This window comes from Marmota monax, unplaced genomic scaffold (assembly GCF_021218885.2).
Source record: "Marmota monax isolate L192 unplaced genomic scaffold, Marmota_monax_Labrador192_F-V1.1 WCK01_AAM20220418_F8-fsc00042, whole genome shotgun sequence".
NCBI lineage: Eukaryota > Metazoa > Chordata > Mammalia > Rodentia > Sciuridae > Marmota > Marmota monax.
The window spans coordinates 8,952,670-8,974,134 of record NW_026693008.1 but is presented as its reverse complement, the minus strand read 5'-3'; the positions used below and the strand labels follow the sequence as shown (position 1 = coordinate 8,974,134).

General features: G+C 49.8%; 1 protein-coding gene across 2 annotated transcripts; it reads right to left on the bottom strand.

Moving 5' to 3' along the window:
• Positions 1-2,426: 2,426 nt before the first annotated feature.
• On the bottom strand, positions 2,427-17,137 carry Itih1 (inter-alpha-trypsin inhibitor heavy chain 1). Of its 2 annotated transcripts, XM_046452888.2 has the most exons (22): positions 16,991-17,137; positions 16,746-16,766; positions 16,269-16,435; positions 15,844-15,948; positions 15,316-15,478; positions 14,682-14,795; positions 13,334-13,459; positions 13,131-13,247; positions 12,080-12,248; positions 11,865-11,990; positions 10,508-10,689; positions 10,057-10,242; positions 8,912-9,051; positions 7,922-8,076; positions 7,819-7,833; positions 7,403-7,423; positions 6,947-7,027; positions 6,715-6,828; positions 5,082-5,283; positions 4,066-4,238; positions 2,862-2,973; positions 2,427-2,699 (listed from the first exon to the last, which is right to left on the bottom strand). In XM_046452888.2, exons 1-22 carry the CDS (start codon positions 17,102-17,104, stop codon positions 2,570-2,572), a joined length of 2,733 nt encoding a protein of 910 aa, XP_046308844.1. In that variant the 5' UTR covers positions 17,105-17,137; the 3' UTR covers positions 2,427-2,569. The 2 variants fall into 2 exon arrangements, with proteins under 2 accessions (XP_046308844.1, XP_046308845.1); XM_046452889.2 differs by lacking the exon at positions 16,746-16,766.
• Between the last annotated feature and the right edge of the window lie 4,328 nt (positions 17,138-21,465).

The window sequence follows — 21,465 nt, the reverse complement described above, 5'->3', positions numbered from 1 at the left end:
GTGAGATGTACAGAGACAGTTGGTTGCTGGGAGCAAGGAAGAAGGCAGGAAGCAGAAATTATGTGGCAGGGGATGACACAAGGAGGCCATAGACTAATGACTGGAAGTGGCAGGAGCCATGGAACAATGACAAAGAGTTGGCAAGTCAGCAAAATGATGGTAGAGTGACAGATGTAGCTGCCGAGAGGTTACTGTTCATGCTGAGGCCTGGCTGGGCAGCGTCTGCTCTCCTCCGGTCTCCTAAATCTTGACGCTGACCCCCACTGGCAGTGGGCATCAAGTGCAGGCTGGGAGCCCAAACCCAGCCGGCAATCAACACCTGGAGATGCAGAGGAGAGCCCAAGAGCTGCAATTAAACCTTCTGTTTGTGTGGTCATTTTTAGCAGCTGTGGTCACAGATCACTGTGGGGCGGGATTGGGGCAGGACTGTTGTCTTGCTCACATTACCCAATGGTTCCTTCTCAATGGCTCCACAGCTGATCACAGAGTTACTCTTAGCCTCCCTCATCTAAACCACTGGAGTTTTAAGAGAGGGACAATTCAAAATAGGGATTCTGCGGTTGTTTAAGAGGCCCTGAGAAGCCTGGCCTGGTGGTGCATGTCTGTAATCCCAGGCACTCAGGAGGCCAAGGCAGGAGGATCTTAAATTCAAGGCTGTCCTCAGCAACTTAATGAGATCCTATCTCAAAAACATGAAGAAAGCTGGGGATGTGGCTCAGTGATACAGCAGCCCTGGGTTCATCCCCAGTACAAAAAAAAAAAAAAGAAAAAGAAAAAAGAAAAGAAAAGAAAGAAAGAAAGAGAGGCCCCAAGGAATGACGGGGGTCTTGGAGGGAACCAGACCCATCATGCAAAATTTAGGGTTATACAGATTCTAAGAGCTCTTTAGGCTCACCTCATCTTCATTCTACATGAGGGGAAGAGGAGGCCCAAGTTGGGCAGGATGATGACAGAGCCACCTTTGCCCCAGTAAGAACCAAGTTCCAACAGGCTTTGGCCGTCTGCCTTTCAGCAGCCCTTGAGAAACCCAGGGCGCTGTGGAAGGTGAGCTGCTCTCTGAGCCTGTGTGGGCTTGCCCACCGCCTGCTCCTAAAGGGCTCTGAGTCCCCAGACCTGGGGCAGCCTTTTTTTTTTTTTTTTTTTTTTTTGGCACCAGAGACTGAACCCAGGGCCACTTAACACTGAGCCACATCCCCAGCCCTTTTTATTTTTTATTTGGAGACAGGGTCTTGCTAAATTGTTTAGGGCCTCGCTATGTTGCTGAGGCTGGCTTTGAATTGCAATCCTTCTGCCTCAGCCCCCTGAGCAGCTAGGATTACAGGTGAGAGCCACCGCACCTGGACTAGGGCAGCCTTGGACTTGTGCTATGGGACTCAATTTTTTTTTTGTGTGTGTGTGCTATTCATCTGGGCCCTCAAAACTCATCCTTGTCCTAGCTGGGCCCTTGCAGCCCTCATTTGTAGCAGGAACTGGACAGAAGCAGCAGAGAAAAAAGAAGAAGAAGCTGTTTGGAATGGAGTTGGTGGAGGCCCACCCACCTTCATGTGAAGGGTTAGTATGTGGGTTCGTCTCCTAGCACTCTGAGACATTGCATTTTGACTGGGTCGCCAGGCTGAGCCAAGGGAAGGAAGCCTGGTGAGGTAATTCTAGTCACCAGTATGAGGAAACAGAATGTGGGCCACAGACCTCAGGCCCCTGAATTCCCACCTTTGGCCAGTGCTTTTCTCTGCCTCTGGGAAATACCAAGCTGTCTGTCAGAGGTTGCCAATCCTCAGCAGGGAAATGGGGGTGAGGTGGAAGCCATGACCCCAATGGTGCAGCTTCCTGTTCTTGGTAGACTTCTTCGGGACCCCAACACTACCTGGAATCAGTTCTTCCAGATGTTCATTTTAAGTTATCTGGAACCAAGTCCCGACAGGCTTTGGCCATCTGCCTCCCAGCTGATGGGAGTATTCATGTGTGAGAGATGGCTGACGTAAGATAGCACTATTTCAAGTCCTAGACCTGCCTCTGGTAAGCTGAGTGACTCTGGACAGATTACTTAATCCTCAGTTTCCTCAGCTATAAATGGGCATGGTGAAATGTACTTAAAGAATTCAAGTAAATCATTCAGACAGTGCTTGGCTACAGGAAGCTCTCGATCAGCTGGGACATCCATGCTGCCAGATCATCCTTGGGTCCCTGAGTGTGCAGAGGGAGCTGTGTGCAAGAGTATGGGGGAGCACCCAGAGGGCAGAGCATAGAATCAGGCGGCTGCAGAGAACAGGCTGTGGTGGGTGGAGGCAGAGTGGATGGGGCTCCCCTCCCAGGCTCAGACCTGCTTTTCCTACCCCGGGATTTGCTGTGATCCCTGAGCCCTCCCAGGGAGGAAGCATGTCAGGTTGTTCCCTCGTTGTCCTCCTTCCCCAAAAGCAACCAGCTCTGGGTTGGACACAGCTTCTCTTTAATGGAAGTCTTAGGGTGGTTTGACACAAGGGATGAGCTTGCTCTAGGAGGTGTGGCAGATCAGGATGCTGTCTTCCTCCTCTGCCGTGGTTCCAAGGGAGGACTGGTGTGCTGGTGGGAGGGCTCAGAAGATGTCAGGGACGATATAGTCAGTGTGAGCTCCATCGATAAGTCCAGCTCCGTTGTCATGGACGAACCAGCAGGATACCTCTGCCCCGTGTCGGGGGTCCTTGCTGTAGTCTTTCTGCAAGCCTCTGAGGACGAACAAGTCAACTGGGGTCACTCTTAGAAACTGGTAAGGTTGTACCTCCCCCAGAAAGCTCTCCAACCCATGTGACACCTAGAGGAAGGCCCTGATCAATAAGAACAAATGAAAAGCAGCCAAGGGCAGGAGTGCTGGGGAGCAGCCCACCCACCTGGTGACTGTCAGCCGGCGGTTCTTCACCATCATTGTAGCATCTGACCTTGTGGGGTCAGAACCTGGGTGGATGTCAGACACTTCAAAATCAAGGGGGTGGAAGAATTGTCCTGGAAAGACACAGTGGAGGCAGCAGTTACTATCAGGAGGAGTGGATCCTGCTTTGATCGATTGTTGCTGATAAATCTTGGCATCGAAAGCCATCTTAGGGACTGGGGTAGTGGCTCACTGATAGGGCGCTTGCCTAGCATGTGAGGCACTAAGTTCGATCCTCAGCACCACACAAAAGTAAATAAAAATAAAGATATTATGTCCATCAACAACTTTATATATATATATATATATATATATATATATATATATATATATATATATATATATATATATATATTTTTTAAAGCCATCTTAGCTGACTTGTAGAGATGCAGATCTATCTATCTTCAGGTGGTCTTACTGGTGGAGGGGTAACTGGGGATTAAATCCAGGGCACTTAACCACTGAGCCACATCCCCAGCCCTTTTTAAAATATTTTATTTAGAGACAGGTTCTCACTCAGTTGTTTAGGGCCTCGCTAAGTTGCTGAGGCTGGCTTTGAACTCAAGATCCTCCTGCCTCAGCCTCCCAAGCTGCCAGGATTACAGGCGCGCCACCTCACCCAACTTGCCTCCTGTCTTTTTAACCAATTCCAATCTAACCCATCTGCCTGGGGAGAGAGGTTTGAGGGGCAGGTGCCCATAGAAGGCAGGATCAACAGTTGGCCACACAGATGGCAGTGTGGCTATGTGTCCACCCCACTCACAAGGTCCCTGGGAGCTCTCTGGGTCTTTCTGTTTGCTAACTGGAGCTCTCTCCTATCCTTGCCCCCAGGCTCACGTAGGTGTTGTTTCATTGTGGGTTGGATCACAGCCTGTTTGTGGGACAAGACCCTCACCAGGAAGGGAGGAAGGAAGGAAGGAAGGAGGGAGAGAATTTGCTGTTATTAAACCCCAGACATCATTTTCTTTTGGTACTGGGGATTGAACTCAGGGGCACTCAACCACTGAGCCACCTCCCCAGCCTCATCAGGATAGCCCGCCTGAACTCAAGCTGAGACCTGGATGCCATGTTGGAGATTGGCCTGTCTTGTTGGCCCAGGACCTAGAAGCACTCTGGCTTCAACACCCAGCACCCCCCCCCCGGCTCTGCCCGCCTGCCAGGCGTACCCAGCAGCCCATGTGTCCGAGCCGGCATCCGGTGACTATCCAACACATAGAAGCCCAGGAAGTCCCGTTGGACTGTACTCCCCCTCCACACTCGGTGCAGGACAACTTCAAAGGTGGCCCTGTCATCCATGGACACCACCAGGCTTCTCTTCTTGTTGATGGTCACCACTATCCTGCAGGGCCAGGTGTCCGTCAGGGCAAGAGCAGCTGCACTGCATCCCCCTCCATTCAGCTGCCCTTGCCCTCTGGGACCCAGCTCTTATGACCACCCCCCAAGGCCTTCACCCCCAGATGTTTGGGTGTTACTTGCTCCGTGTTTTGTGTTGCTCTTGCTCAAGGCTTCCAAGGCTGTGCCAACCCCTCTATGCAAACTGCATCATTCATTTCTCACTCTGATCTCCTGAGGACCAAGGCTCAGAGAGGTTAAGTAACGTGCCCAAGATCACAGTGCTGGTTAGCAGTGGAACCAGGACTCAGACACCAGCCAGTCTAATATCCGAGTCTGTGTCCTCTGACTCATCACCTGTGTCTTCCACCCCAGACTCACTCCACTTTTTTCTATAGCTCTGCTACTCAGAATCAGGCTCTGGTGCCCTGAAGAATTTGCTGAATAAATGAATGCGTGATGAAAGGGACAGTCATGTGACCAGGCAGATTGGGACAGGTACCAGATGGGAAGCCCAAGACAGTGCTGGGATTCAGGAGAACAAGAGAGTGTGAGGGCTTCAGGGAAGAAGTGGCTTCTGAGCTGGGAGGTGATCTGGCTTCGCTTGGTGGAGACCAGAGTGGAATTGAGTGTGAGGACTCCTTGGGAGCACGGGTGGCCGGGCAGCCTGGGCCAGAGTCATTGGAAGGTGCATGGAGTGTGACCTGCCTGCTTAGGCCCCACGGACATCACACTCCCTGACACTGCTTGGTGGATGTGGCATCTGTGGGCTCAGACAACACAGCTGGTGCTGGGCATTTTGGGCTTTGACCCATGTCACCTCCCCCGCCTCCCCTTCCAGTCTAGTTACCCATCCTGACGAAGCACAGCCTGGTCCCTCCAGGAGAACACGGGCCCACCCTCACCGGCGTTCAGCGTAATGTTCTGAGGGGTCACTTCTAGCTGAAATCCTGTGGCAGGGTTTGCGATGCCCAGTCTCCCAAAGTATGTGGCCTCGTGCTGCCCAGGGCTCCTGGCCTTGTCACCGATGAGCTGCCCGTTCACTGAGAAGCCTGTAGCAGGGTGGGGGCTGTCAGCCTTCACTCATGCTGTGCCTCCATCTTGGAGGCCCCCCACTCCACACACCCTTCACTGTCTGAGGGCCTCCCCTCCAGTGGGGGCTTTGGGACTGGTCCTGCTCACAGTCCCACCTTTTTCCTTCCCACTTTGCTCCCTGCCCCTCCAGCTGCACTAGATAGCCCAGACTTAGCTCTGGGCTCTGGCTCTGAAGGAAGCCTGCCTTCCTGAGGGCAGATTGTGGGCCTGCTCCTTCCTTGGTCTCAGGACCTCCCAAGCTCCCAGCAGGTGCTAAAAATATATTTGTAGAGCCTCTTCACAGAGGCCCAGCTCTCCATCCTCACCATTCCAACACTCTGAAATTATCATCTAGGAATTTGGAGACCTATTCTCTTTCTCCCTCCCCAAACCTCTATGAGGCCAGGGACAGTCTTGGTTCTGCATCCTCATCCCTTGTAAGTGCTCAACAAACACGGCAACTGGATTGACCAGACTAGGGGGGGGTGGTAAGGGCTGAGAGATGCCGGGCGTAGTGGCGCACTCCTGTAATCCCAGCAGCTCAGGAGGCTGAGGCAGGAGGACCACAAGTTCAAAGTCAGCCTCAGCAATTTAGTGAGACCCTGTTTCTAACTAAAATATAAAAAGGGCTAGGGATGTGGGTCACTGGTTAAATGCCTCTGGGTTTAATCCCTGGTACAAAAAAAAAAAAAAAGAGCCAAAACATGGAGAGGGAGGCTATCCCCATCACCCAGCAGGGCTGGAGAGATGCACTTTGGGGGCCCCATATAGCCATGCTGGGGGAGTTGGGGCTGGACCCCCATGTAATTTGCAGAACCTCATATGAGATAAAAATGAGGGGCTTTTTGCTGGGCACGGTGGTGCACGCCTATCATCCCAATGGCTTGGGAGACTGAGGCAGGAGGATTGCAAGTTCAAAGCCAGCCTCAGAAACTTAGTGAGGCCCTAACCAACTCAGCAGGACCGTATCTCAAAAATAAAAAATGGGGGAAGGTGATAGGAATGTGGCTCAGTGGTTGAGCACCTATATTCAGTCCCCAGTATCAAAAAGAAAAAGAGAGAGAGAGAGAGAGAGAGAGAGAGAGAGAGAGAGAGAGAAAGAAAGAAAGAAAGAAAGAAAAGGGCTTCTCATTTAAAAATGGTTAAGGATTTCAAGACAGTAAGAGCATTAAACCAAGTATGAGACCCTTCTAAGTCTATGTCCTATGCTCCTGGGTGGGTCACAGATCTATGAAGCTGGTCCTATGTGGGGTCCTGCCAGGGGGTGGAGAAGAAAGCAGGCAGAGCCCAGAAAAGTGGAAGAAGGTGCACAGGGCAGTGGGGTCTATGGCAGCAGTCCTAACCGTGGTCGAATGTGGAGTGTGGAGGAGCCTGACCCTGCCCTCTCTGGCAGATGGCATGAGAGTCACCTGTGTCCGGGTCCTGTACCAGGCTCAGGATCACGCCAGGTTCCTCATTGATGTTGAAGCACAAGGCATCCTCTTTCTGGGGCACGTGGATGATGAAGTGTGGGTCAGTGTCCACTGGGAACACAGCATGGAGGCATTAGATTGGGGATCAGGCAGGAAGTGTTCAACTAGGCAAGTCCCAGAGACAGATGGGCCAGTCGGGGTCACCCCTCCAACACTCCCAAGGACTCACCACCCGTCACTTGGTTTGGCAACTCCTGGAAGTTGGGGCTTGAGCGAGTCGGGGAAGGCTGGGCAGCGGACAGCACGAACACTGTGGGCGAGAGAGTGTCGGCACTGTGGAGGGAGGTGACCGGGCCTTCCTGGAGCTGCCAGTCACTTTGCTAATGACCTCCCCTAAGGCGGGCTGGCCTGAGGCCACAGGAGTAGGGTGACCTCAGAGCATCAAGTGCCCTCATTTGCCTCTTGGGTTATAGGGACAGAGGTTTGGCCCGGGATGGTGGGCTAGCCCCCTGGGTCTCCTCCCACAGGTTGGGGAAGCCAGGCCCTCGTCAGGGGGACTGTTACAGGGACTGTTCTAGGCATTGAAGAGAGTGGAACGGGTGATACTCCAGAGGCTTTTCTCAGCCAGAGGGCCAGCAGTGTGAGGAAGAGGTAGAGACGTGTCTCCAGGATGGCTGCCACTTACTCCTTCTGGGTCCCAGCATCTCTGAGGAAGACAAGGACAAAGAGGACAGTGTCACCATGGAGCTCCACATGCACGGGCACCAGGCTCAGTCCACAAGTGCACCCTGGGCCCAGAGATGATTCAGGCCAGGGACCAGTCCTACTGGGGGTCTTACTCCTCCCCAGGTGTCCCCCACCTCCTCAGAGATGCATGCTTGTGCAGGGGGGTGGGGGACCTCACTGGAGGTGGATGCAGGGGCTCCCAGGGTGCAGCCATGAGTTGCAGTGAAGTGGTGTCTCAGGGGAAGGAAGGAGCTTGGAAAGGGGTGGGGTCAGGGAAGGGGTGGGTATGGGCAGCTGCGGGCTTGGGGCTGGAGCACGTGCCACCTGCCCAGCCATGGGAAGTCCTGCACTAAAACCAACACGATTTCAACTCACCCAAGGGCTGAGAATCTGGAAGGGAGGGAAAAAAGAAGAGAATTAATTAAAACCCGGGAGTTTTTCGGCCCAGAGACTCCCCCTCCCCGGACACTGCTCATACCCTCCTCGGCCTTGTCAATGATGGGCTCCAGCCCTTCCTGGTCCTTCATGCCTCGCATGGTCATGGAGGTCAGTGGGGTCACAAACTGATAGTCCAGTGACATCTTCAGGATCTCGGATGACAGCTTGTTCTTCTCCTCCCCTTCCACCATCATCCTGTAGGGCAAGACAGAGGTTGGCTCCAAGACCCCAGTACAGGCCATAACAGAGCTGCATTCCCTCTTCCTTCCATCAGTGGTTCGCTCATTCATTCATTCATTCGACAAACATCAAAAATCTGTCGTTCCCTGTTCAGTGGTTGTGGCACTGGGGACTTCCGGGTTTCATGAACAGCCAGAGGGGGGAACTCTGGAGATTGACAATGTTGAGAGGTATGTCTTGGAGATACATAGAGAATTTAGCAGCTAGTTTAATTTCTTTGAGCCTCTGATTGCTCATCTTTTTAAATGAGGATAATAAGGGAATTCTCTCATGTTTTTTTTATTTTTGTCTTTTTGTTTTTGAACCAGGAATTGAACACAGGGGCGCTTGACCACTGAGCCACATCCCAGCCCTTTTTAATATTTTATTTAGCGACAGGGTCTCACTGAGTTGCTTAGGGCTTCACTAAATTGCTGAGGCTGGCTTTGAACTCATGATCCTCCTACCTCAGCCTCCCAAGCTGCTGGGATTACAGGCGTGCACCACCGCGCCAGGTTCCCCCAAAGGTTTTGAAGACTAAATGAGTGTGTTTAGACACTGCACAGCCCCACAGTCAACAGCAGCCTCCGCCAAGGCAGCTCAATGAGGTAAACAGCAGGCCGCCTGTCCCCCAGAGGGCCCACCCACACTATTGACCAACTGGTTGATATTAACTCATTAAGCAAAGCAAGAGGAAAGTAAATGTGACCGCTTGTACCCTGAAGGCCCAGAACTTCCCCTTCTCTGTTTGTAAGACATGGGGGGCCCTAGGGTGAACAGTTCCCACTCCTGGCAGCTGCAAGGGTCCTACCTCTTGGCCAGCAGCTCCTGGATGGTGAGATAGGCCCAGAGGCGCTCAACGTGGTTCTCCAACATGTGGCCACGTTCTTGGAGCAGTTTCTTCATCTCTTCCTCATCCACTAGGCAGGTTGTCTTGAATTCTTGTCCCTCCTGAGGGTTGGAATAGGGAGAGAGGCCATGAGCCATGATGAGCACGACACTTCACTGGTGTCCAAGGCTCTGAGCGCCCCACGGTCACCTCTGGAGTTTCACTGTCAACATCCTCCTCTTTCCCGAGCCTATTCTTGTCTTCATCCATTCATTCATTCAACCACCATCTGGGAACCAGGCTGGGCCTAGGCTCTGGGATCCCATAGGATGGGAGAACCAAGCCAGCAAACACCCAGCTGTTTCTACTAAGATCTTCTTCTCCAAGTTCAAGGTGGGCTGCCCGTGCAACATGCCATAGCACACAAGTAGGTCTTCTCTTCCTGGGTACAATTATGGGGTCCACCCTCCAAGGGTCTCCTATAGACCAGGCACTGCATAAGGATATCCCATGGACTGTTCCATTTGTCCCCTACAATACTCTGTGGCAATGTTACCACCATGGTACCAAAAAGGAAACTGAGGCCTAGAGGGCTGGATTCACTTGCCCAAGGTCACCCAACTGGTCAGGGCAGAGCCAGGGACCAGTTTGGCTCTCCTTTCTCAAAGCCTGAATTCTGAACCCTTAACTGCACTGTGGGCTGGAGTCCATGCCCTGGAAGGCAGGGTCCAGGACTCAAACACCTGTGACTTCTTCTAACATACCTGGGCACATGTATGTCTATACTACACCATGGCACAAAACCTGGAACACAGTAGGTATTTGGGAAATTGTTCTCAAGTAAGAAGAGAGAAGCTGGCCTCTTGCTCTCTCATAGCCTTGCAGGAATGAGGTGAGCAGTCACAGGTGCTCCATTTGGGGCCTAAGAGTTATAGCTAATCTAGGCCACATTGACCCCATTCCAGCCTGTCTAGCCCCCAGGCCTGGGGTGTATGTGGCATGCAGAGGGTGCATGCCTCTTTTCTCTGAGGAAAGAGACGCCCCCAGGAGCAGGCAGGGATTGAGAAAAGTGGGTTGGGGGCTTGTTTGCTATCTGTCCTCTCTGTCCTCCATGACCCATCATTTACCCCACGGGCTTGCACTTCGGCCTTGAAGCTGCTCAGTTTTTGGTCAGCGATGCGCCCAGCCACCATGATCTCCGAGCCATCGTAGTACTGTTTATGTCGGTGCTGGGTCAGGGCAGAGATGGTATCCCGGGGGTACTGCAACTCCACATCCACCAGCAGGGGACTGGCCACCTGGTCGTAGAAGTTCTGCAGGGACAGGGGGTGCAACCTAAGAGCTGAGCACCATGGGTACCTGATGGGAAATCTAATCACCAAGTAGGGTGTCAGGATCCCCTCTTCAGAGGAGGAATCTGAGGCTCAAAGAGGTTAAGCAACTGGCTTGCTGTCACACAGCTAATTTGAACTCTGTATCAGAGCTGTATCTTTTCCTCTAGGCTGATGGGCAAATGGCCACAAAGGCAGGGCTCTTTGTGGCATGCTGGTGGTGGTATATGGCGGGTGCAGGGGAGACCTGTAGCTGCTGAGTGGCATCATGGTCCTCATAGATTCTCTTGGCCCATCCATTGTTCTCCTTGGACATGACCTCCAGGAAGTTAAAGTCCAGGTTGTGGCCAAAGCCCAGGTTATAGAGTGGGAACTTGTCCCGGATGGCTTCACGGACGTTCTTGAGGATTTGGGGACGGTCCGTCACTCCTGTAACCACACATCCAGGCTGTTATGAGATTGCTGGCCCACAGCATGTGGGGTGCTAGGAGGCTTTGGGGAACACTCCCAGGGGTCCACAGCTTCATCTTAGGTCACCTCCAATCTCCATGGGCATCTAGAGATATCACCTCCTCCCGGCTCTCATGGCAACTGCAATAACTAGTAATGGCGCTCCTCACAGACCCTTGCCAACCACATGGATCCATCCAAGCAGATCTCATGCTGCTTGAAACCTTCCCAGGTCTCCTGGTGTGGCCTCTGAGGCCCTGACAACTTTCCACTATGTGTCACCTGTTCTGCACAGTTTGGGGGCAGGCCCTGCCAGTGCATACACCTTCCCCCCCACCTCAGGTTGCCCACTCTGCCAGGGATCCCTTCCTACTTCCCTCTCTCTCTTCCTTCCATACTGAGCTCAGGATTCACCTCTTCTAGGAGGCCTTTCCACGCCTCACTTAGCCCAGGTACTCCTTTGTCTGTGTTTTCACAGACCCCTGTCACCCTGTCTTTCTGCTAAGGGCCCTTAGCAGAACCTCTGCCCTTGGATCTGCCCCCAGTAGTGGAACAAGAGTCATTTTTTTTGTTCTCTTGGTAGGCCTTACTCCCTCATCTTGGGCTTGTCATACAATAGATGCTGAATATATTAAATATATTAAATTATTAATTCCAGCCCAGGCATGATGGTGCATGCCAGTAATCCCAGCAACTGGGGAAGCTAAGGTAGGAGGATCACAAGTTTGAGGTCAACTCAGCAATTTAGTAACTTAGAGAGACCCTAAATCAAAATAAAAAAATAAAAATAAAAAGGGCTGAGGATGTAGCTCAGTGGTAAAAGCACCCCTGGGTTCAATCCCTGGTATATACATATATGTATGTATACACACACATGCACATATCTGTATGTATGTATATATATATATATATATATATATATATATATTCCATTAAGCTCGATCTAGGAATTCTGCCTATCCCCCAGGGCCCATGTCATGCAGAAATACCCCCAACTCACAGGACAGAGGTACACCTTGAAGTTCTCATAGACTTTGTGGTCTTAATTATATTTTCAGGATGATCCTTGCCTTTACCCCGAAACTTTGTGTCCCCAATGGCCCATCCAGTGTTTGTGTTTCCAATATCAGCTTGAATACCTCCAGTAAGCTTACCCTCAGTGGGCTCCCCATCTGTCAACATGATGAGAATCGAAGCCTGATTACTGACTTCAGGGCGGTTTCCCTGAACTGCATTCAGGATCTCAATTCCCCGGAGCAAACCTCCATTCAGGTTTGTGGCTATAAAAGGAGAGAAATCAGACCAGTGTACACTCATATCCCAAAGAAACAGAAGTAATGCCCAGGTGGCCTGGGATTCCCATCCTTACCCCCCTCCACGGAGAAGTGCTTCACGAAGTCTCGAGCAGCTTGAAGATTGGCCTCTGACGCTTGCACCAGTGAGCCCCGCCATGATTGCACTTGAGACCCAAAGAGGACCAGGTCAAAGTAATCCTGTGGCCGCATATCTCCCAGGATTTTCAGGAGTGCCTCCTTGGTCTGCAAGGACAGGACATTCCATTGAGGAACACAGCCCCAGGGTGGCCTCAGGATAGCACCTTCCATCAACTCCAGATAGCCATGTCAGAGATCCACAGGATGGAGACACACAGTGGATGGGTAGGAGGGGATGAACAGGACAGCCAGGTCATCCTAAGAGAAGAGCATAAAGGGCATGGAGAAGTCAAAAGACCCAGCACAGAGTCAAGGAATGATCAGGAGTTTGGATGGGGCAGGATTAAGAAAGGTCCCCCTGTGTTTTGGCTGTATTTCTAAAACTCAGTTTGTCCAGCCACAGCTTCACTGTGTCACGGGTGGGACACTCAGAGCACCGAGGGCTGTGGGCTGTGCCCTGCTGCAAGATGCCCTCTTGCAGACCAAGTGTGGTGGCCCACATCTATAATTCCAGTGGCTCAGAAGGCTGATGCAGAAGGATCAAGAATTCAAAGCTAGCCTTAGCAAAAGGGAGACCCTAAGCAACTCAGTGAGACCCTGTCTCTAAAATACAAAATAGGGCTGGGGATGAGGCTGAGTGGAAGAGTGCCTCCAAGTTCAATTCCCGGTACCAAAAAAAAAAAAAAAAGATGCCCTCTTGCAGACCACCTTAGTTATTGCCAGAACTTGTAGCAAACAGGTTTGCTCTTCCATGCTCATCTCCATGGGGAAGTGCCATAATGCGACACCATATTATCCTCCTTGTAGCCATTGAGAAGTGCCTGACCAAGGTTGCCCAGCAAGGAAGCAGTAGCTAATGCTACAGTCCCTAACAACTGGGATTTCCAGTTCAATCACCCAAACCAGAATCTCTCAGCCAAACTGCAATGGGGTAAGTAACAGGGCCGAAGAAATTTCCATTGAATGAACTGCTTCGAGCCACTTTACCTGCTTCATTTTCTGACCTTCCATAGAGCCACTGATGTCAATCACAAAAACGATGTTCTTGCTCATGTTCGTCAGGTTTTTGGGGGCAAAGAAGTGGGCAAAGTAGTTATTGGCCACCTGAAATAGAGGAAAGTGACTGAATCCTCTCTCATAAGCATCCCTTGCCCACCCTCTGGGGCTGGGGCCAGAAGTTTCAGGCTCACCAATAGGTCACAGAGCTTGTCTCGATTGACATCGTAGGTGACCTTGAAATCCCCATTCAGCAAGGATGTAGAGCATGTAGGGCAGGATTGCTGTTGGCCCACGGTGGGGCGGAAGAGCACATGACCCTGGAATCATTGAGGGTTTGAGACATTACTAGTCTGTGCACACAAGTAGGAAGATGTGCACCTCTCTGCGTGTGTATGTATGTGCGTGTGTGTGTGTGTGTGTGTGTGTGTTTGCCTGGTCACAGAAACTAATTCAGTGGGCCATTCACGTAGCTGCTGAAAGTGCACATCTGTATGTGATAGGAGAGAAGACTCAGTCCTCTGTGCTTCTCAGTCACTGGAATTTTCTACGGTAAGCATCACCATTTGGGGTACATAAGCAAGAACCAAATAATAGCAGTAGGAAGGAATGAGAAAACCTCAGTCAACTTCAACTATCAAGTAAAAAAGCAAGGCTACAGCACATTGCTCACAAATAAAATCCGCCTGGTCAACAAAGAGCAGGAAACAGAAGGAAAGGCCCAGAAACAGAGCTGAGGTCAGGTTTGAGTGGTGCTGGTCCTCGAGGACACTAGGGATGGTTTTTATTCACTACTTTCTATATTTGTGTATTTTCCTCATTCTCTTTAAAGAAATTTTATTGTTTTCTTCTTGCTTGCTTGTTTTAAAAGTAAGATATGCTCATCACAAACAAAATCAAAACAAACAAACAAAACAAAACAAAACAAAGACAAAAAAACAAACTTGAAGAAGGGTGCGGTGACATGTGTCTATAATCTCGGTGACTCAGGAGGCTGAGGCTGGAGGATCTTGCCAACTTCAGCAACTTAGCGAGGCCCTAAGCAACTTAGTGAGACCCTGTCTCTAAAGAAAATATAAAAAGGGCTGGGGATATGGCTCAGTGGTTGAGCACCCCTGAGTTCAACTTCTGGTGAGAGAGAGAGAGAGAGGGAGGAAAACTGAAGCCTTGAGTCCTAACCACAACCGTACCTGACCTGAGATTGGCTTCTGTGTGGAACATCTCTCTAAATGCTGTGTGTGAGGCAGGCAAAGAGGAAACTGAGGTTCAAGCAACTCCCCCTGCCCAGACCATGCAGCCAGCAAGTGGTAGAGCTGGACTTGGTACCTGCCTCACCTCAGGGTGCCGGTTTTGCTAAATTGTTCTAAGGATCGGGAGTGATGAGTTTCCCTGGGATTCCAACCACATGGCATCTGCTCCTCTCACCCCGAGGGAAGCCTGAATCCCTACCTGCTTCCTGTGCTAAACCTAGACCTGCCTCATGGATGGGTCAGGCTGCCAAGTCCTTGGGGACCCACCACCATCCCCTGTCATTCCATGTACCTTTTTCCCTGAGAAGGACTTCTTGATAGTTTGGGCTGCCAGTTCCTTGGTGAGGAAGGTGGCCTGAGCATCCAGCTTACTGATCCCCTGAGGCTCAAAGATGTCCACGTCAATCTGCACCATTGAAGGAAATTCTGTACCAAGGCCCCGTTTGGGACAGCAAAGAGCCTAAATGTCTCAGCCAAGAGCCTAAATGTGACCTGGATACCTACTGTGTATAGTGCCCATGCAGTTCTCAGCACAGGGCCTGGCACATAGTAGGCACTCCAAAAATGTTTATTCAATGAAGATGTGCATGTCTGAAACCCCTCAACTCAGCCCATTGGGCTTCCCAGGACTTTCTGGTTTACAAATTACCTGGAAATTCAGTGTCTCTTGTGATCCTTGTGGTATTCCTGGGGAATGCAGGAATTCCCCATTTAGCAGATGGGCAAACCGAGGCTCAGAGATGAGGAGGGAGTTGGAAGATTCAGAGAGTTTTCTGCCCAAGAACAGCCCATTGCAACCCACCTGGAGGATCAATTCCCTCCCTGTGTTCCCAGGCCTAGGGTGGCATGTGATTCATGCTGAGCCAGTGCTGGGAACCATAGTGAGAGTGAGAGACAGAAGCCCTGCCCCGGGACTTTCAATCTACCTCAAAATGGCGCACCAGTTGCTTGGGCTTGACTTTGATGACAATGTCATACTGTGTAAGTCTTCTCTTCAGCACCTCCTCGTAGGTCAGCCGAAATGTGGCCTTGCTCTGGGGACCAATGTTGATGTGGATAGTGAACTGCTCCATATTCCTCCCTGAGGCCCTGGATATGCCACCAGAGGCAACAATCATCAAACAAATAGTAAATGACATGTAGATCCTTGTCACCTAAAGCATGGCCCTCAGAATCAATTTCTTATTTTCATGCTTGTTCCCAGATTTCCTTGACCCTTACCCTTGTCTCAGATGGCTGGTCAGGATTAGGGCTCAGGGATGGGGGGACCCACTTCTCCCTGAAGCAGATCTGGGAAAAGGGCAAGTGGGCATCAACCTGGCCCAGTGCATCTGTGTTGGCACCAGAGCTGGGCAGTTTGCTTCCCTTTCTACTATCCTGGGGCTCTTCTCCACCCAAGGCCACCTCTGCAGCCTTCAGCTCTAGAGGCTAGGCCGGGAGGGCTCAGAACTCACCTGACGAGGCCAGCATTCTCTCCTGAGATGGCTGCTTTCCGGTACTGCTTCCATGCTGTCACTTTGTCCTTTATGTCCCCAATGAATGCCTTCCCATCTGCTGTGCTGCGGGGGGAGAAGAAGGCCCTCAGTGGGGGAAGCACCCCTCCTTGATCACATGGATTCTTCCTAATAGAGATATGATGAGCCTAGACACGGAGAAGCCTCTGTTCTCCTATGAGCCCTCATAGGAGAGTATCTCCTGACTGGCCTTGCAATGCTCTGGGGACCCAGGGCAGTGCAGTGGGCAGCCATGGTCACAGAGGCCAGCTGTGGGCCTTTTGAAAGGGAGCAGATGATCTACACATCTGGCTACTGTGGCCTAGGCTGGGACAGGTGAACAGACACCTTTGGGACAGGGTGTGGGAGTCAAGGCAGCCACACACATGGCAAAGTCACTGATGAAGGCTGTCTTGGGGATTTCCACATCGAAGGCCACTTCCCTGGCTTCATCGGCAGTGTTGATCACTTGGCTGGTGATGACATAGTGGGCGAAACGAGAGGTGACTTTGCAGTTGACTTTCAAACTCCGGATGAACACGCCATCAACTGTCTAAAGTGAGACAAGAGGGACCTTTGGCCTGGGACAGGCCAGTGAGAGACCTCCTTGTCATTCTGTGTCCTAGCCCCCAGCTTTGATGCTTGAAAGGTGCCCAGAAGAATAGATCAACCCTCCCAGGAAGATCCTTTTTTCTGCCTGAGACTGTACAGTGGGGCGTGAGGTGAGGTGGGAACAATCCCCCAATTCCTGGGACACGGGAGCATATGGCACCCACAGAAGGAGTCCACCCGCAAGGGGCAGGAGAAAGCAAACCTGTAATAAGGGCCCCATCACAGACCCCTTTGCCAAGACTCTCACTCACTGTGTCCACAGCCTGTCGCTTCTGCAAAACAAAGCCAAGGCCAAGTATGAGTGGGAATGCTCGGGGACCATGGCCCCTCTGTTCAGGGGTGGGAGGGGACAAAGCCTGGGTCCTCTCTCAGTCTTGCCTCCTACTGCTAGGAAGTAACCTCTGTAGTCAGAGGTATGCAGGCAGTGGGGATGGCTCTGGTACCTAGAGTGGGGGTTCTTGTGTCCCTCCTCTGTCCCAAAGGCTTAGCCACATACCTCGCTGCCCTTGGACCTGCCTCTGGCCAAGCCTGGAGCAGACATGGCCTGTAGGGTGAGGAGGGACACCAGGTACACACACAGCAGCACCCGAAGCGCCATGGCACCGTCCATGGTCTCCAAGTTCCTGTTGCCCTGATACTTCACTCAGACCATCAATCAATACCATGCTGGATAAACACGGATTAAACATTAAACACAGTGAAGGCAAATGTCCCAATTTGGGGAACCAATAATTGGCAAGGAAACCAGGGGTTCCCAGTTCTGGGCTTATGTCAACTCCTGACCAGACTCCAGACTGTGCCCTTGTGTACAGAACAGCACTAAGCCAAAGGCAACTGCCAAGACCCCTCAGTGGTTCATCTTATCCTGGCTCTGGCATGAGGTAGCATCAGTGACAAACATCTGGCAGGAAGTCAATGTTAAAAATGGATTTCCAAACCTCATTAGGCTTTTTTTGTGAGGTGGGGTGGGTTTCAGGGATTGAACTCAGGGGCACTTGACCACTAAGCCACATCCCCAGCCCCAATTTGTATTTTATTTAGAGACAGGGTCTCACTGAGTTGCTTAGTGCCTCCCTTTTGCTGAGGCTGGCTTTGAACTTGTGATCCTCCTGCCTCAGCGCCCTGAGCTGCTGGGACTACAGGTGTGTGCCACCGCCAGGCCAAATCTCATTAAGCTTTAGTTTCAGAATTCTTGAAGCATCAGCAAACCTTTCAGTCATGCTTTGGTCAGGGAGGCAGATATGGTGGCTTAGAAAGTGCTGTGACACCTAAGCACATCCACAGTTCTAATGGTGCCAGCCCTGACAATAGACCTGCCAGAGGCCTTCTGGACAGTCTGGCAGGAGGAGTGATAGGTGACCTATGCTTTAAGCCCGTTCCCTCATCTGTTGGGACCTTCTGGTCTAGATTTGGAAGGAAGGACATAAGTCAGCTTCATTGTGCTCCACCTAGACAAGGATGCTCAGCAGGTGACAGGGAATAAAGACAAATGAAGCATTTTTATATTCAAGAGCTGATTAGGTACCCCATGTTGCTCTTAGCCCTTTATTGCCTAATTTTTCTCCTCAAGGTGCTTCTGGAACATTGATTTCACTGCAAGCGACAGAACAAGGATTCAAACTCAGGTCTCTCTGACTCCAAAGCTATCACTGAAAGGCCCTGTGTGTTATGAGGAAGAAAAGAGAGGCAGAAAAAAAAAAAGAGAGAGGCAGAGTCAGAGATCCCTCAGAGGGAAGAGTCCCCAGACACTCCTTATGCACAGGCAGTTTCTTGATTTTTATACCCAGACCTTTCCTGCCGGCCACAAGCCACAGCTCACCAGGTAGACAGGGCCCCTGGTTAGTCTACTCTGTGACCCAGGGTGGGGTGTTCTGGCTGTCACGACCCTGATGAAAACAGGGGGCCCAGAGGCCTCTCTGATCTCTGTTTGCTCATCCTGGACTTTGTCTCAAAGAGCAGCTTCTGGGAAAGAGTTTATTGTCCTTAGGCCAGGTGACCTTCTGACCTGTTTTCTGGCCTCTGTGGAAGATTAGATGAATCAACATGATATGGTATATTTGAGTGTCTGTTTATTTTCTGTACCAGTATGAACTGAGCTGGAGGTGGTGGGTTGGTACCATGCTAGTTAGTTTCACCATGATGAAACTGGGCTGGGTCCCTGTGTTCAGTGAGCTGGTGCCTTGGGAAAATGGAGTGGGTCAAACCAAAGGAAACCCAGTGGATCCCAGGGAGTAGCTGGAGGCTAGAGAGGCACATATAGGAAAAACTGTAGAAATTTGAAGGAGTGGACCTCATCTCCACAGTGGTTAGGAGAAGGCTCCCAGAGGAGGTGGCTCGGAAAATGAGTAGCACTTGGGAAGGTGCAGGCAGGAAAAAGTGAACCAGGAACAACTGGTATAAGGGTCTGATGGCTTTCGGGTAGAAAACACTAAAGCTATTTTGATTATAGAAATATTGACATGAGGAGGTTGGGGTTGTGGCTCAGCAGTAGAGCGCTCGCCTAGCATGTGTGAGGCCCTGGGTTCGATCCTCAGAACCACATAAAAATAAATAAACAAAATAAAGGTATATAAAAAAAAAAGAAAGAAATACTGACATGAGCCGGTTGCGGTGGCGCATACCTATAATCCCAGTGGCTCAGGAGCCTGAGGCAGGAGAAATGCAAGTTCAAGGCCAGCCTCAGCAACTTAGTGAGGCCCTAAGCAACTTAACGAGACCCTGTCTCTAAATAAAATATAAAAAAGCGCTGGGGTTAGTGCTTAGCTGTAGAGCACTCACCTCGCATGTGCAAGGCCCTGGGTTCGATCCTCAGCACCACATGTAAATAAATAAAATAAAGTTATTAAAAAAAAAAGCCGGGGATGTGGGTCAATGGTTAAGCACCCTTGGGTTCAATCCCTGGTACCAAAAAAAAAAAAAAAAAAGAAAAAGAAAAAAGTAATACAACATGGAATAATTGTTTTTTAATTTTTATTTTTTTGAGTTGTAGTTGGACACAAAACCTTTATTTTCTTTTTATGTGGTGCTGAGAATCAAACCCAGGGCCTTGCATGTGCTAGGCGAGTGCTTTGCCACTGAGCCACAACCCCAGCCCCTAAATTTTGACATAAAAAAAAAAAAAGATATTTTGAGGAGGGGTATGACAAGTTCAAGACTGGACTGTTGATGGGTGAGAGCTGTAGTGTAAGTGCCTGTAGACCAGGCTTCTACAAGCAGCTGGAGGGATGGGAGGTGGGGATCATTTGGGCCCAGGAGTTGGATGCTGGGCCTGGCCACACAGGGAGATTCCACTCAAAAAAAAAAAAAAGGAAGAGTGTGGATTGTTGAAAGATGGCTAGTACAAACCTGGTCCATGGATGAAAGGTGCTAGAAGCATGATTATGTGGCCACGGTGGGAGCAGTGCGAAGAAGGGGATGAGGAGAGCTAACGGTGACTGGTGTCTAGTGTGCTACTCAGTCTCCCTCTCTCTCTCATTTTTAAAATTTTTCTCATATTGGGGATTGAACCTGAGGATGCTTAACCACTGAGTCACAACCTTAGCCCTTTTAAAAAATATATATTTTATTTAGAGACAGGGTCTTTTTGAGTTGCTAAGGCATCACTAAGTTGCTGAGGCCGGCTTTGAACTTGCGCTTCTCCACCTCAGTCTCCTGAGCAGCTAGGATTACAGGCATGCATACCGCGCCTGGCATGGACAATGCATTCAGATGTTTTGAGCTTCTTAACTCCTTAGAAACTCAGTTAAAATAGGGATGATAATAGTACCAGCTTCATGGTGTTGATGGAAAGATATATGAGCTAATTCACTTGATGTCAAAATAAACCCCTCCCTACAAAGCTAATTATTTGCTCATCCTATGACCCAGCAACTCCATTCCCACATATTTACCCAGTGTATTCTCAAAAAGACACCAATGTTCATAAAATCTTTATTTATGATAATCCAAAGGGGAAAGAACACAAATACCCATTAACAAGTAAGTAGATAAACAAATTGCAAGGTACTTGTGTAATTACAATATTCTTTGGCAATAAAAAGGAACAAATTATTGGGGCTAGAGTTGTGGCTCAGTGGTAGAGCCACAACTTGCCTAGCACATGTGAGGCCCTGGGTTCAATCCTCAGCACCATATAAAAATAAAAAATAAAATAAAATAAATGTATTGTGTCCATCTACAACTAAAAAATAAATATTTTTTAAAAAGGAACAAGTTATTGATAGAAATGACAGAAATGAATTTCATAGATATTGTACTGAATGAACAACCAGATGCAAAAGAGTATGTAAAGTATAATTTAGGGCTGGTGTGGTGGCTCAGTAATAGAACGTTTGTCTAGCATGTGTGAGGCACTTGGTTCAATACTCAGCACCACATAAAAATTTTAAAAAATAGGGCTGGGGTTGTGGCCAGCTGTAGAGCGTTCGCCTAGCACCCCTGGGTTCGATCCTCAGCATCACATAAAAATAAATTATAAAGGTATTGTGCTCAACTATAAAAAAATTTTTTTAATTAAAAAAAATAAAATAAAGGTATTGTGTTCATCTGCAACTAAATTATTTTTTAAAAAGTATTAATTTGGGGCTGGGTTGTGGCCCAGAGGGTAGGTCGCTTACCTACCATGCGTGAGGCACTGGGTTCGATCCTCAGCACCACATAAAAATAAAATATTGTGCCCACCTATAACTAAAAAATAAATATTTAAAAAAATTCATGGCAGGGGAGTGATTAGAAAACGCAGTCTGAAAAGGCTCTTCAGGAATGTGATAATGAAGTAAAGGTTGAAAACACTGCTGTAGCTCTTTCTTGAAACTTAAAAAAAATTTAACATTTTCACCATTTTTAAGTGCACAACTTAGTGACCTATTATATTCACATTGTTGTGGGACCATCACCACCGTCCATCTCTGGATGTTTTTCATTCTCCTCAAATGAAGTTTTGTATCCATTAAACACTAACTCCCAATTCGC

Bases quoted from the DNA above. Each gene is read 5' to 3' on its own strand.
- Itih1 (XM_046452888.2), bottom strand. From the start codon at position 17,104: ATGGACGGTGCCATGGCGCTTCGGGTGCTGCTGTGTGTGTACCTGGTG. The intron at 16,767-16,990 runs GTATGTGGCTAA...TTTGTTTTGCAG, and splicing joins GCAGGTCCAAGGGCAGCGAG to AAGCGACAGGCTGTGGACAC. The intron at 2,700-2,861 runs GTGGGTGGGCTG...GTTCGTCCTCAG, and splicing joins CGCCGGCTGACAGTCACCAG to AGGCTTGCAGAAAGACTACA.